The 13,319-nt window shown below is 42.3% G+C and overlaps 1 protein-coding gene across 1 annotated transcript in view; it reads right to left on the minus strand.

Moving 5' to 3' along the window:
* Positions 1-12,738, minus strand: part of LOC102671789 (protein vestigial-like) — a 59,230-nt gene extending 46,492 nt beyond the window's left edge. Inside the window, exon 1 of the mRNA XM_006610819.2 lies at positions 12,535-12,738. Within this exon, the coding sequence (XP_006610882.1) occupies positions 12,535-12,738 (204 nt within the window). The remainder of the gene's footprint in view (positions 1-12,534) is intronic.
* Between the last annotated feature and the right edge of the window lie 581 nt (positions 12,739-13,319).

Consider the following 13,319-nt stretch of genomic DNA (forward strand, 5'->3'; position numbering starts at 1 on the left):
GACATAAAGGCGGGAGAAGGAAAAGACTCTCATAGAACAATTCAACGATTTAAAGATTGTCTCTCTGACGCGCTTACAGTTTCGCAACTTTACGTTATAATTGAAATTGCGAAATTTCGAGAGTAAATATCTGGAAGAGCGACGATGAAAATTTCAACAAAGGAAGGCTCGTGTAACGTTCGATTTAAAATTTGATTTTTTTTCAAACATCCAAAAATAAGGATGTTGGCTTTGATTTTTAAATAAATGAAGAGCGCAATTATATAATCGATGTATTTCCTTACGATCGTGCGTAATCTAAAAAATAATTACGCCTGACCTAGGCATAATTTCCAGTCGTTCTTTTTTCGGATCGGATTCAAACATCTCCGCGATCTTTTAACGACGGAATCGATGGAATGCCGGTCGATGATCTCGTTAACGAAAGGCGCGGCGCGGCGCGGCGCGGCGAAACTTTCACCGAAACGTCGCGAAATTAAGGTGAACCCACCGTACCGGTTTCCGCGAAAAAATTCATACGTGACCCGGCCGTGATCACCGGTTGTTACGCGGCCGAGCATCGACCGGGTCCACGGATCGGGTGGCAGGCAAAGACACAATCCGTTGCTCATCGCGTAAAAAGCGAACGGACGGCAGTGGTAAAACCTGATTCGATTCCCCAAAGGCCGGCAAAGATCGTTTCGAACGAGCAACACGGCCGGATGGTGTCGGGAGATCGAGATATCCGATCGGGAACGTTTCGGAAAACGGTCGGAGGGACGACGGAGTCGGAGCGTTGGCGGAGAGAGAAAAAGATGGAAAACAGGATGAGAAATGGTTTCGAGGGTCGAAACGAAGATGGAATCGTCGATTTCGTACGTTTCATATCGTCCAAATTTTATACGATTTCGAAACATCGATTCGTTTTTTCCATTTCCGTAAATAAAATTTAACGGAACCACGGCGCGTTACCGTCATCTAAATCAAACGAAATAACGAGGAATCGGTGAACACGGGTCACCGGCTCTCTTCCAATCTCTTCGATTTCAATTAATCCCCGCGTATCCTCAACGAGAGCGAACCATCTCGAAAGAGCTGAAAGAGCAAGAAATTTCAATAACAGCGATCGAGTCAATCGACCGAAACGAGAATCTTTTCCAATTACGTTTACTCTCTCGGCGTTAAACGATGTCGTTCGTCCGTCCGAAAAAGCTCGATCTTCAACGTCGATTCCCCTTCTCGCGTTCGCACATACGAGATAAAAAATAAAATCCCGATAGATACCAATCTTTACTCTTCGACACGCTCGTCGTCTATTTATAGAAATATAAAGCGGAGAAGAACGTGTTTATTATTTTCTCCATCGAGATAAGTAAGCATACTCGGATATCGGATGATCGAATGGAAATTAATCTCGAATTTCGTATTCGAAATATCTCTATGACATCGATGTGCATAAATTAAAAGTACGCATAAAAGAATATGAGAGGCCGAATCGGTGAGCCGGATCGCTTCGAAAGCTCTCGGAAGAAGAAACCACTTCTTCCTATGCTTGGCTGCCTCGGAAAAATCCTGCCAATTGCGCGCTGGTCAAAGGGTTAAGTAAAGACGTACCGTTCTGCGTGCCTCTGGGAACTTCCGATATACCAGCCACCTTTAAACGCGTTCCTTCTTTTTCCTCGCGTTTTACGGATAAAGGATAAGTAGCGTTGGTCGATTGGCAAACGAGTACCAAAAACTAAAAAAAATTCGCATCAGTGACGAGGAATATTGCGTCGCGTTCATTATTTTATCCGAATATTTATCCGTTTCTTTAAAATTTGTTGCTATCGTTCAACGACGAGAAATAATAATAATTATAAAAAAAAAACGCGATGCATCGAGTTTGTCAAATTACCATAAAATCACTATTGTAAAAAGATTTATCTGGAAAAATTGGAATTCCTGTATAACCCGATAATAAGGCAACGCGACATTCGACGACGATCGTTCACCGGCCGAGCATTCCCCGTCGCGAACGTTCGTTTCAATTATCCTTATATTAATAAGTCAATTATGCGCCCGGCGGGTAAACAATTTTAACGCAGTCGTAATTAACGCGGCACGATACCGGGGCACGGTCTGGGAGCGGCGCGAGCGAATGCTTCCAACGAATTCCACGCACGGGGAATCGCGGGAATCGCAGAAACGCAACTCTCGTTAAATCGCGATTAAACTGCTATACGTTTATAAACGCCGAACACACACACGTTTGAACGTCGAAATCGTAATCCACGCTCGAACGACTCGCGACCGTTGCTCGATAGGTGGTCCACCACCACTACGATACAGCTCCCACGATTTCAATTCCCGATCGGATTCCGATTTTCTTCAACAACGTTCGTCGACTCTCTTTCCTCCTTTCCTCCATTCCTTTTCCTTTACTTTATCCTATCATTTTCGAAAATCGCAAATTTTCTCGTCCTTCGATCGATTCGTCGATCGATCGATCTCCACGCGGAAAAAGAGAAAGGAGGCGAGAACTGTTGGAGAAGAAGGGAGAGACGAGAGGAGCGAAGAAAGGAAGAAGAGTAAGAAGAGAGAGAAAGAGGAGAAGAAACCTGTCTCCAGCGATTCTAGTCGTGGTTTTCCAGCATGCGCGCGTCCCCCGTCGATTACGCAAGGGAGCTCTCGCGGTGGTGAGCCATATAGGAACCGAGAAACTAGTCCGTAGAAATTTATTCCGGCGAAGCGAGAACAACAAATTACAGGCCGTAATCGATCTTTGCTAATACGACGCGTCGGGAATGTCTGGACGAGCCGCTCGATCCGCTCGGCAAACACCACCGGCGTATATTGATTTACGCGAGAATAAATCATTTCGCGTTCGTGGTGTTTGCGTCGTCTCGCGCAACTTTTCGCGGAAAACACAATCGCCGAGAAATCGAAACGGGATCGCGACTGGTTCGCGATAATCGCTCGTCTAATTGCCGATGCTAAACGGGTATCCACTTCGGAGTCGTGGCATTTTCCTCTTAGATATACCACGATCGTTCCACATTTTTCTTTTTCCTCCGCTCCACAGAATTAATTATCTTCGAGTAGCGAAATAATTTTACGAATCGAACGTTTATTTATTATCATCGAGGAACGAGACAAGGAATCGAATGGAATCGGAACGGAGTGCTTGCTTTTGCGCTTCGATCGATCATTTCCTATTTCTATAATTTTTCTATAATTTTTAAAATCGAATCGATCATCTTTCTCCCTCTTAAACGAGATGAATATTTCGTTTCGTTACAAATTTTTCAAATACTTTCATTACATCGTCAAATAACATCGATCCGAACGAAAACAGAATACAAAGGATACACAAGTAGGAAAGCGTTGCGCTAATCGTAGGACGATTTAAATAAGACAATGCCTCGTGTCCCTCGATTATTTCGTGTTTCGATGGAATCGCGAAACGAAGAAAAAGTCGGACGTGAATCACTCTCGAACCAAACTTAGAGAAAGAAACACGAAAAACGAAGATGCGACGAAAGCGAGAAAGCATCGACGAACCTTCCTTCATATATTTTCTCTCTAAGAACCAAACTACTACTACTACGTTCGCAACGATTGCCGAATCGTTTTCTCACCAAGCCTACCACTTCCTTTTACATCGAGCCGTTAATTTTAATTCGATTACGCGATTCGAACGGAATTCGCTCGAAATCTGTCGCGTCGATTCTCATCGAATACAATTTCGATCCTTCGTCTTTCGTACAACCAACGTCTAGTAGATACATACGTGGATAAAAAAAAAACATCTATTTCGAACAGCGATTCGTTTAGAAAAAAAAAAAAAAGAAAATCCATCCATTGCTGAAATTAAATTAATGCGAAAAAAAAAAAAAGAAAAAGAAAAATCTAGATGCTTTTGAATCAGCGATAAAATCTCCTATCTCGAACACAAAGCAACGGAAACTTATTCCCAGTGTCACGATTCGGCAATAATCGTCGCTCTTCCACCGATCGAGCGTAAGCTGCGCGCGTTGCGACCCGAGAGTACGATTTTACGCGTAAGAAGGACGCGGCGGCGCGCGGTACGGCGCGCCAACTATGAAATTTCAGCGGAGCCATTACCGCGAATTCATTATGGAACTTTTCTCCTCGCTCACCAGGCAATACCTGCATATTAAACGTAATTACGCTCTCTGTCCGCTTTGTGCCATAGCCGCGGCGCGCACACACATACGCTCCAACCGGGCGTATAATATCGACTAGCACGCGAACGCATGCGCGCTATATATTTTTATACGCGCAACTCTTTCCCTTCTCTACAATCTCTACAAAACTTGGTCTCCCTTGCGCGGTCAGCTGCGAGAGGAGAGGCTTTTAAAACCCTCCTCCGTCGCGAGTAGAAAACGCTTCTCCGCGTTTAATTTATGTAGGAAGCTAGGAAAGCCCGGCGGAAAAAAAAAAAAAAAGAGAGAAAAAAAAAGGCAGAACATGTGACGCGGTAAAAACCCTGCGCGACCGCCGTTATAATTTATACGGCAAAGGTCCGCGTGTACACGCGTGCACCAACCACTTTCTAGCCCCCTCCTCCCCGCTTTTCGCCCGGTTTCGTTCACTCTCGTCACGTGGTCACTCCTTCCTCTTCGCTTCGACATTTTCCGTCGCTCGTTTCTCTCTTCTTTTTTTTCCCTCCCTTTCGTTTTTCGTTTTTCCTACCGTTCGACACGCAACCACGTCAAGAATGTGGGGAACACCATCGGCGAGAATGGTAAAACTCGCTTGATACTCGCGTTACTCAACTTGATATCGCGTGGCTGAATGGAACGAAATCGACGAAATCGAGATCTGGACCGACGATATTTCCAAACAGTTTTGTCCAACCATCATTTCAAATCTTTCTCTCTATCCAATTTTTTCCCTATTTTCTTCGAGACGTAGATTAATAAGTATTTGCGTAAGTAGATACACGTATACGTATAAGTATAGCTTTTTCGAAACGCGTTTATGCACGATGTTACGTTTTAACGCCTTCGTTCAAAATTAACTATTTCTTCGTCGAAACAAAGCGAACGAAGAAGAAGAAGAAGAAGAAGAAGAAGAAGAAGAAGAAGAAGAAGAAGAAGAAGAAGAAGAAGAAGAAGAAGAAGAAGAAGAAGAAGAAGAAGAAGACAAAGATGTTGGTTCAGGTTTTTCGCGTTCCAAAGCGGCGTGACCTCGGTCACGCCACGTGATCGCTCCTTCGGGTTTTCTGATAAAAAAGACGAGAGAAGAGGGAAAAGGAACGCACGAGAAACGGCAAAAGAAATAGCGTTATAAATAAAACTGAAACTCAGCGTTACGTTAAAGTACGCGTGTTCTCCGCGCGTATCCATCCGTTCAACGCACCGATTTATCCGGCAATCAACGGAGAACCCACAAGATTCAATATGATGAAGAATAGGAAAATTCTCGATCATCCTTATATATACATAAATATATATAAATACGTACATATACTCCCTCTAAAACTATCATCCTACTGTCCATGAAGAAAGAATAATGAAAATCAATGGATACACGTATATAAAAATCTATTTTACATTTTTCGCATTTTTACTCCTGTAACGTGCGATATTTTTAAAACACGGCATAAATGGTCGTTAAAATAGAAAAGAGAAATCTTACATCTCTACGCGAGCAGAGATAGAAGGCGTAGTTGCATCGCGATTATTACGTCTTACGTAAAAGATAAAATAGTGATAATCCAACTAATTAATAAATCTAAATCCAAGATCGCGTCTTTTCCCCCTCCGTGATGAAATTGGAAGAGGTGAATAGCGTCTCTTTCCCACAGAACGTCGTTCGTTGTCGATCCAGGAGGAAGAAGCGAGAAGAGGACAACGGGAGCAACAAGACAACGCGCGCGGTAGAAAAGAGAAATAACAAAAAGGTCCGTGGCAAAAGGACTGCTTTAGGTTGGGCAGATCCCGGGCGGACGATAACGGGAGGACACATCGCCACCTCGACGCGACGATCGTAAAACTTGGTCAGGTAAAGGCGCGGTTCGTTTGAGAAGCCGATGCTACGGAAGGACGGACGGGAGCTGCTTATAGTTTAGGTATTATAGTCCGGGGACCAGTGCTTCTCTCTCTGGCTCTTCGAGTCTATCGCGAGGGCTGCACGTACCGTACGCGTTCCCTTCGGGGTGGTCCTCGCTACGACATCGGTTCATTAATCGGCCAGATACCCGAGAAAAATGCGCTTTTACGGCCTCCCTCCTCACTCTTTCTCACTCTCTCTCTCTCTTTCTCATCATTCAACGCACACGTTCTCTCTGACGAGAATCGTCCAACTACGCTTGTTGGTAGCTACCTCGATATTCTTTACCGCTCGAACAACAACAACCATTCTCGTCCGTTTCGAATAGAATCTTTTGCGATTACGATCAAGAGATCTATAGACGACTCCTGTCCTCTCTTCTTCTTCGATCAACGATCAAAAATAATAATCGTCGAGAAACGATCCAATTCTCAGATTCCGAGATTTTAAAACCCAATAATAATTGAGTCGTTATTGTATCTTTTACGCTTATTCTTCCATTTTTCGAACGATATGAATTACAACAAGAATTAAATAATCTTTGAATTTGAAACTCTCTTCTAACTTCAACCGATACTTTATAATATCATCAATCATCATCATCAATCCATTTATTAATCGATAATCTGATATGTTATTTTTAACTTGTGAAATTACATTTTTTTCTCTTCGAATTCTAATCTAATGAATTCTAATCTAGCTATTATCTTGCGACAAGTCAGTATCATTATTTCTACCAATAATTAATCGTTATTCGTTGATTATTATTAGAGGCACGATTCGCGTTACGTTTCTTCGCAACATACGTATCCATATACGATTGAAATTCATTTTTTAATTACATATAAAGTAATATCGCTGTTTCGAAACTGTTTTAGCGAAATCATTATTATTAGACTTTTTTCCCTACTACTTTTAAGGAGGATTATTTAAAAATAGATTCTTGATCTTTTTGGTTTTTCGATGATTAATGAACGCGTACCGGAGACGGAAGTAACGGCTCGATGGTTTCCGAGGCGCCGAAACTTACGACTCCTTATGTGTTCTTAGGATGACTGAACGAGATTAACGTCCAATCTTTTTTCCTTCCATATATCGAAACACTCGAAATCATACGAACCACGCATTTCCCTATTTTTAAACGTTACTCCGTTACTTCGTTTAGAAAAAATACAAGAAAGATTTATTTACAAATTACATCGAATTTCACATCGTTCCAGATACGGAGAATAATTTTCCTTATTCTTGGAAAAATACTTGATCAAAATTTTCAAAAATAATAAAATTTAAATTGACTTTTATTTCAATTTGAAAATATTATGATGCGAATCTTATTTCAAATTGACATAGATACATACACTGTATAATCGTGAAAATGTCAACTACGATATTTCGCCCGATCTCTCGAATCGAACATCCAAAAGTTGATAAAAATTTACAAACGTATGATTATAATTATTAATACTTGTCCAATTTATTTTTCATCGTTAAATTACGAAGAATGGGCGAAACATCAAAGTAGTACCGTTTTTCAAAGTAGAGTGCGAGAAAAGCGCAAATGAATCTACAGAAAAGACGATTCCAATCCGATACGCGATCCAAGAAACACAAGTTCATTCGCAACAAGAGTGCTAACGAAGGACGGCAAAGTTCTTACTCGGTTCGGAGCTAAGCAGCTTGCACCTGTCTTCTCCCTTTCGTACTCGCGTGGTCTCGCGTAGCGATCAGACCGGCCACGAACGCGACCAGATCCAGCCTTCGCTTCTCAACTTTGCAACTTTTCGCACAAATTGAAATTTATACGTCACGTTAAATATGATAAACGATCCAAGATTATTCCTCGCTCTATCTCCAAAACTATTGTCGCTTTATCTCGCGACAACGATACATCCGAATTTTTATATACCAAACGGATATATCCTCGTTTTAAGAAGAAGCGAAGAATTAAAATCGGATTTGGTACGAATTCAACTTTGCGTCGAGAAAATCCGAACAAAAATCTCTAGCGAGAAATTTATCCATTACGGAGAATTATCGTAAGAACGTATACACGTATTTACGTTCCTATTTATAAGGGAAACGTAACGAATTATAAGGGGGAATTTTGCAAATACGTTATTCGTATGAAGCATAATCGAACGATTAAAGGATTAAAACTGAAACATTTGACAGATCGTTAAATCAAGCTCTTTTCGAGACAAGGTTGTTGTCGTGGCAGCGTGGACGCGAAGGATTAACGATCCTTTCGAAGGGGATATTGCGGTCGAATCGGTTGTTTTACACGTGAATCCCGGTGTTTGGCGTCGCGAGCCAGCCATGGGTGTCCCGCTGTTATCGGCATTTAGCGTTCTCGTCGCTAGCGATCCCAAGATAACCAACCGAGTGGTCGCCCCCGGTGCTGCAAACGCGCGGCTGTCCCATCGCGCGATAAAAATGATTAAGATCGAATAACGCGGAGGTCCAGCGTCGCGACCATGATCTATCGACGGGCTTCCGCGGCCATTTAAAACCGAGTTCGAGGACCGACTCGTGAAAAATAATCGCGATCGTAAATGAATTTTAAATCTCGCCCATTCGCCGAACCAAAAATCGATCGTAACGAGAATTTATAACCCGCGATCGATTAACCGCGATGCATAGCCATTATATTATATCGCGCAATCGAATTGTGCGTATTTTTTCCTTTCGACGTGATCGTTTTCAATTTCCATTTCTCTCTAGAAGAAACGAGAAAAAGCTGATATCGCGATGGTAGGGATTCGAGAAGCAAGGTTGGATCCCAAAGCTTGAAACGATAAAGCACGCGTGCGGTTTCGTAGCGGCGTGAGAAAACGGCTCTGGCAAAGATTTTTAACGCGCTGGTATAACCCCGTCGCGTCGAGGCGTATACCGTCTGTACGTACACACGAGAGAAGATGGCCACGGCAGGAAGGAAGAGAAAAACGAGAAAGGAATATAGCAGGACCAGACGAAGAAACGAGAAGAGAGAGAGAGAGAGAAAGAGAAAGAGAGAGGAAGGGATGGGTAGAAGAAGCAGAAGAAGGAGAAGAAAATAAAGAAGAAGAAGAAGAAGAAGAAGAGAAAGAGGGAGAAACGCGCGCGTATATTAGCCACAGCACAGCGAAAAACGCGAGGCTATTAATTCAGAGCCGGTGGACACCGGTCAGCGCCGGCAAAGGAACAAAATGAGCGCCCTTGGGTCAGGCCCTAAATAAAAGGAAAGAAGGAACGTTTAAATAAAAGTAAACTCGTGTCGCCGTGGACCGTCCGCCGCGTGGTCAACTTCCCTCGAGCGAAAACGAGGGACTTTCGGGAAGAAAAGTTGCCTCGAGATCGCACCATGGACCCCGCCATGGGGACCGCGTGGTGCTCCTTCGCGAGAAACCTGTCCGAGCATCGAGATCGACCTTGCGCCAACCGCGATTCCCCTCTGTTATCCGAGTATCGCGTGGAGAACGCGGAGAACACGCGTTTTTCGCCTTCTCTCGGCCTAACGGTACTGCAACGAAACAGCATCGGCTTCCCTTTCAACCGTCCTCTCGTTCGACAACCGTCCAAAGGATAATAATGTTTTCTTCCCGAGAACCGATACACTCACTGTCGGCTTCGCAAATTTCTCTTCGCTAATTCTCGCCGTATCGAAGATCTATATCTCGTTTAGACGCGGTTAGATCTCCGACCTCCTCTCAACCATATTATACACTCGCCTCGTATAATTTACCGCGTGATAAACAATTCAAGTGGATAATATCTCATCCTCGTCCCGACATTCCTCTCAATGTCGACCGAGTAATACCGGCCATTACTTATTATTTATCGTTCCGACCGTGGTATCGGTTATATAAGATATTATCGCGTTCCATCTCGCGTGATGGCGTTTATCATTTTCCACTCTTCCCGTTCGCGAACCGATTGTATTTGGAACGATCGAAACGCTTTTGCGGATACCCACTCGTTAATTCGATCGCTCGTTCTGCATCTATATATTTTGCATATAAATCGTTTCAATTTTATCGAAAATAATTGAAACTTATTTATAAATTCCAAATTATTTATTAATACTACTTCATCGCGGATCACAATTCTACGATAGAGACCGATTCCTGATTTTATCGCGACGATCAGCCAGATATAACGACGACAAATTGCAAGCGTGTCCGATGGAACGGCAATCAGTGAGACGTTACGCGCGTCGTATTTGGGCAAACAACGAATGGAATGATCGGGAAGACGCATTGCCGGAGCATTAGAGGGAAATTCCTCGTCGATCCAAGCGTCGCTACGTTTTTTTCTTCAGCGCGGAGTCTACGAGAAGAACGTTATCCTCGATGCAACTTGTGTTTCGAAATTATTTCCACGAATAATGCACTTTTTTTTTTATTCCCTCTCTACGATCAATTTTTCTCTTTTCATTTGAATCGGATCGAAAGAAGGGGAAAAAGCAAAAGCAAAAAGTCGAGATGAATAAAAAAAGAGATGAGAAATGAGAAAAAGGATATTTAAAAAAGCAATAAAAAGATAATACGGGTATGTTCATGGAATGGGAAGAAACACCATGGGATGGCTCATGCTTCGAGCAGACGGTGATATTAAAATGACGCGGCAGAGGATCCCCACGCGGAATGAAACTCGTAGAAACTCTCGTTTCGTCTCTCGTCTTGGTAAACTATTTCAGGACAACCGACTAAAAGCGAGAATTCGTAAACTCTGCGCAAACTAAAACATTGGAAAAGCTGGTTGGATCGTTTACAAACATATTATCGTATAATGGGTCTATTTTTGTCGGCTCGCGCGACTTTTAAAAAGACGTTTCCCGAATTTCTATTTCACGTCCGATACTTTTTGAGAAAATCGTTTTTATATCGTTTGAAATCGTTATTAATTTTTAATACCGAGTACAGATACACACTCGAATCTATCAATTTTTTTTACGCATCCATCAATACGAATTTAGATATATTAATAGATAGGTTATTATATTAAATCCTTTTTATTCGAAATTATCGATGATATGCCACGATATCGATGCGAATCCTACCGAAAATATTTCGAATATTTTTCTAGATAATTCGTAAACGAACTTATCTAAATCTATATCTCGGTTCGTGGATTCTTTCGCGTGACAAATTTTCATCAACATTCGTATTTATCGTTATTTCACAAACGATGATCGCTCAACTTGCGGAGATCAGACACGTCGTAATGGTATTCCTATTAAAATACGCAGTCGTGAATGCGAGGTATGCAGAAAATAATTCGAGATTCACGGAAATTCGTAATCATGGTTTTAAAAAGGCTCGCCGAAAACGAATGCTCGTATATTCAACTAATAGCTTGAAATGCGTTCATAAAGAATTTCTATCGTTTTATTAAATAATAATCTATCATTATTCCTTCGTCTCGAATATCTTAATTATATTTTATAATAACGATAAATTTCCCGTCGCAAAATATTCGAATTAACGCGAAAATTTAACGAGATACGAACATGGTATCTATATCGCGATGATTTAAAATCCATCCGACCGAAAATAGTCGTTATTGTACAGTGATAGCAGCGTATATTAAAAATAAAATATCTAAATACGCGTTACGATATTCGATAATTTCAATATGTATTAAATAACTAAATCTTTCTTGTAATTACGCACATTTATTCGACAAGTGAGATTCATCGAATAAATTATTTTGAATTTATTTTTTATATTATTCAAGAATGAAAGAAAACGAATGATAAAAAAAACACGATAATTCTATATCATACGATACGTCGTCCCATAAATTTCCGATGAAACGCTTCGTTTTGACCAACGATCGAGATTTTTTTCCCTGACCATCCACGTCGATCCGGAGAAACTTTTCTCGAATCAAGTTTTCCATTACTCGACCACCCCATGGATCACGTTGTCGATTCGAATCGACAAACTAGTTTCTCCAGTTTCGAAACAAACTCGGCTAATTCGAATCCAGTAACGGTACCACGTTTGAGATATACGAGCGACAAATAGCGAGCTGGGGTGAGGAAGCTATCTAACGAGATAATTCGACACCCGCGATATCATCCATCGGCCAGAAAATTTCGTTCGGAGAAAGAATAATACGTAGCGCGTTATAACGGCATAAAAGTCGAATAAGAAATTGCGCGATTTATATTTATTTTGTTAGCGTCACGAGAACAAGGAATCGGATGTCGGGACGGCCCAATCGGTAAGTGAAAACTGCGATCATTTTTAAAAACGAGTTGTATACGAACGCGCGACGTGTCACGTTCGCTTACGAATCGCATCGAGAATGAGGATTGACAAAAATCGTTTAAATTTTCCAATATCTCAACGATCACGAACCGTCTCTTATCGATACGTACGAAAGTGTATTCGTTTCCGCGTATAAAATAACGAGGTAACGGACTCGTAGGAATCTTGGTAAAATATGGAAAACGATACATCTCGATACGTTAGACAAGAAACGAAAATAAGGTAGATATATCGAACTTACCCTGTCGTATTGATGCGTCGCCGTGGCCGCGGAGAAGGATTGAAAAGACGCCGACCTTGTAGGGCTGTCGTGGGCCGCATGTGGATTCGTGTGGGGATGGGTGTGCGGGGCCGTATGAGGGTGAGTCGGGTGCGGCGGTGGTGGCGGCGGTGGCCTCTGGTAGAGGTAAGGATAATATTGATACATCACCTCGGAACAGCTCATCACCCCGCCCGGGCCCGGCACCCCAGAGCCGGCCTGTCGACGTGCGTACCCGAACGTCGCACCACCCGTTCGTCCACTATCTTTTCTTTCCACTTCGTCCACTACTCTCCACCCCCTCCTCCTCCTTCTCTTCCTCCTCTTCCTTCTCCTTCTCCTCCTCCTTTTCCTTCTTCTCCTCTTCCTCTTTCTCCTTCTTCTTCTTCTTCTCCTTCTTCTTCTTCTTCTTTTTTTCCTCTTTTCTTCTCTTCTTCAATTTCCTATATATATATATATATACGTTTGTCGTTCGATCGATCGAAACGATAAATGCCAAAGTGTCAGCCCGATCCGAGCATCTTCACGTCACGCGGTTCGTATCCACGAATCGCATCGACAAAGATCGCTCTCGAGATCTGTCTTTCGAATGCGCGTCCACGAATTTCTCTCGAGATTCGAGAGATTCGAGAGATTCTCTTAGCGCCGCGATGCTTTACGTATCGATCATATCAAGGGAAACATTGGAAATTAGATCAGGGGAGGGATCGAGATTATTCGGTATATTATTAACGCGTAAGAAAAGATTTTTACCTCGTTTTTATTCG

This window comes from Apis dorsata, unplaced genomic scaffold (assembly GCF_000469605.1).
Source record: "Apis dorsata unplaced genomic scaffold, Apis dorsata 1.3 scaffold_78, whole genome shotgun sequence".
Lineage (NCBI taxonomy): Eukaryota > Metazoa > Arthropoda > Insecta > Hymenoptera > Apidae > Apis > Apis dorsata.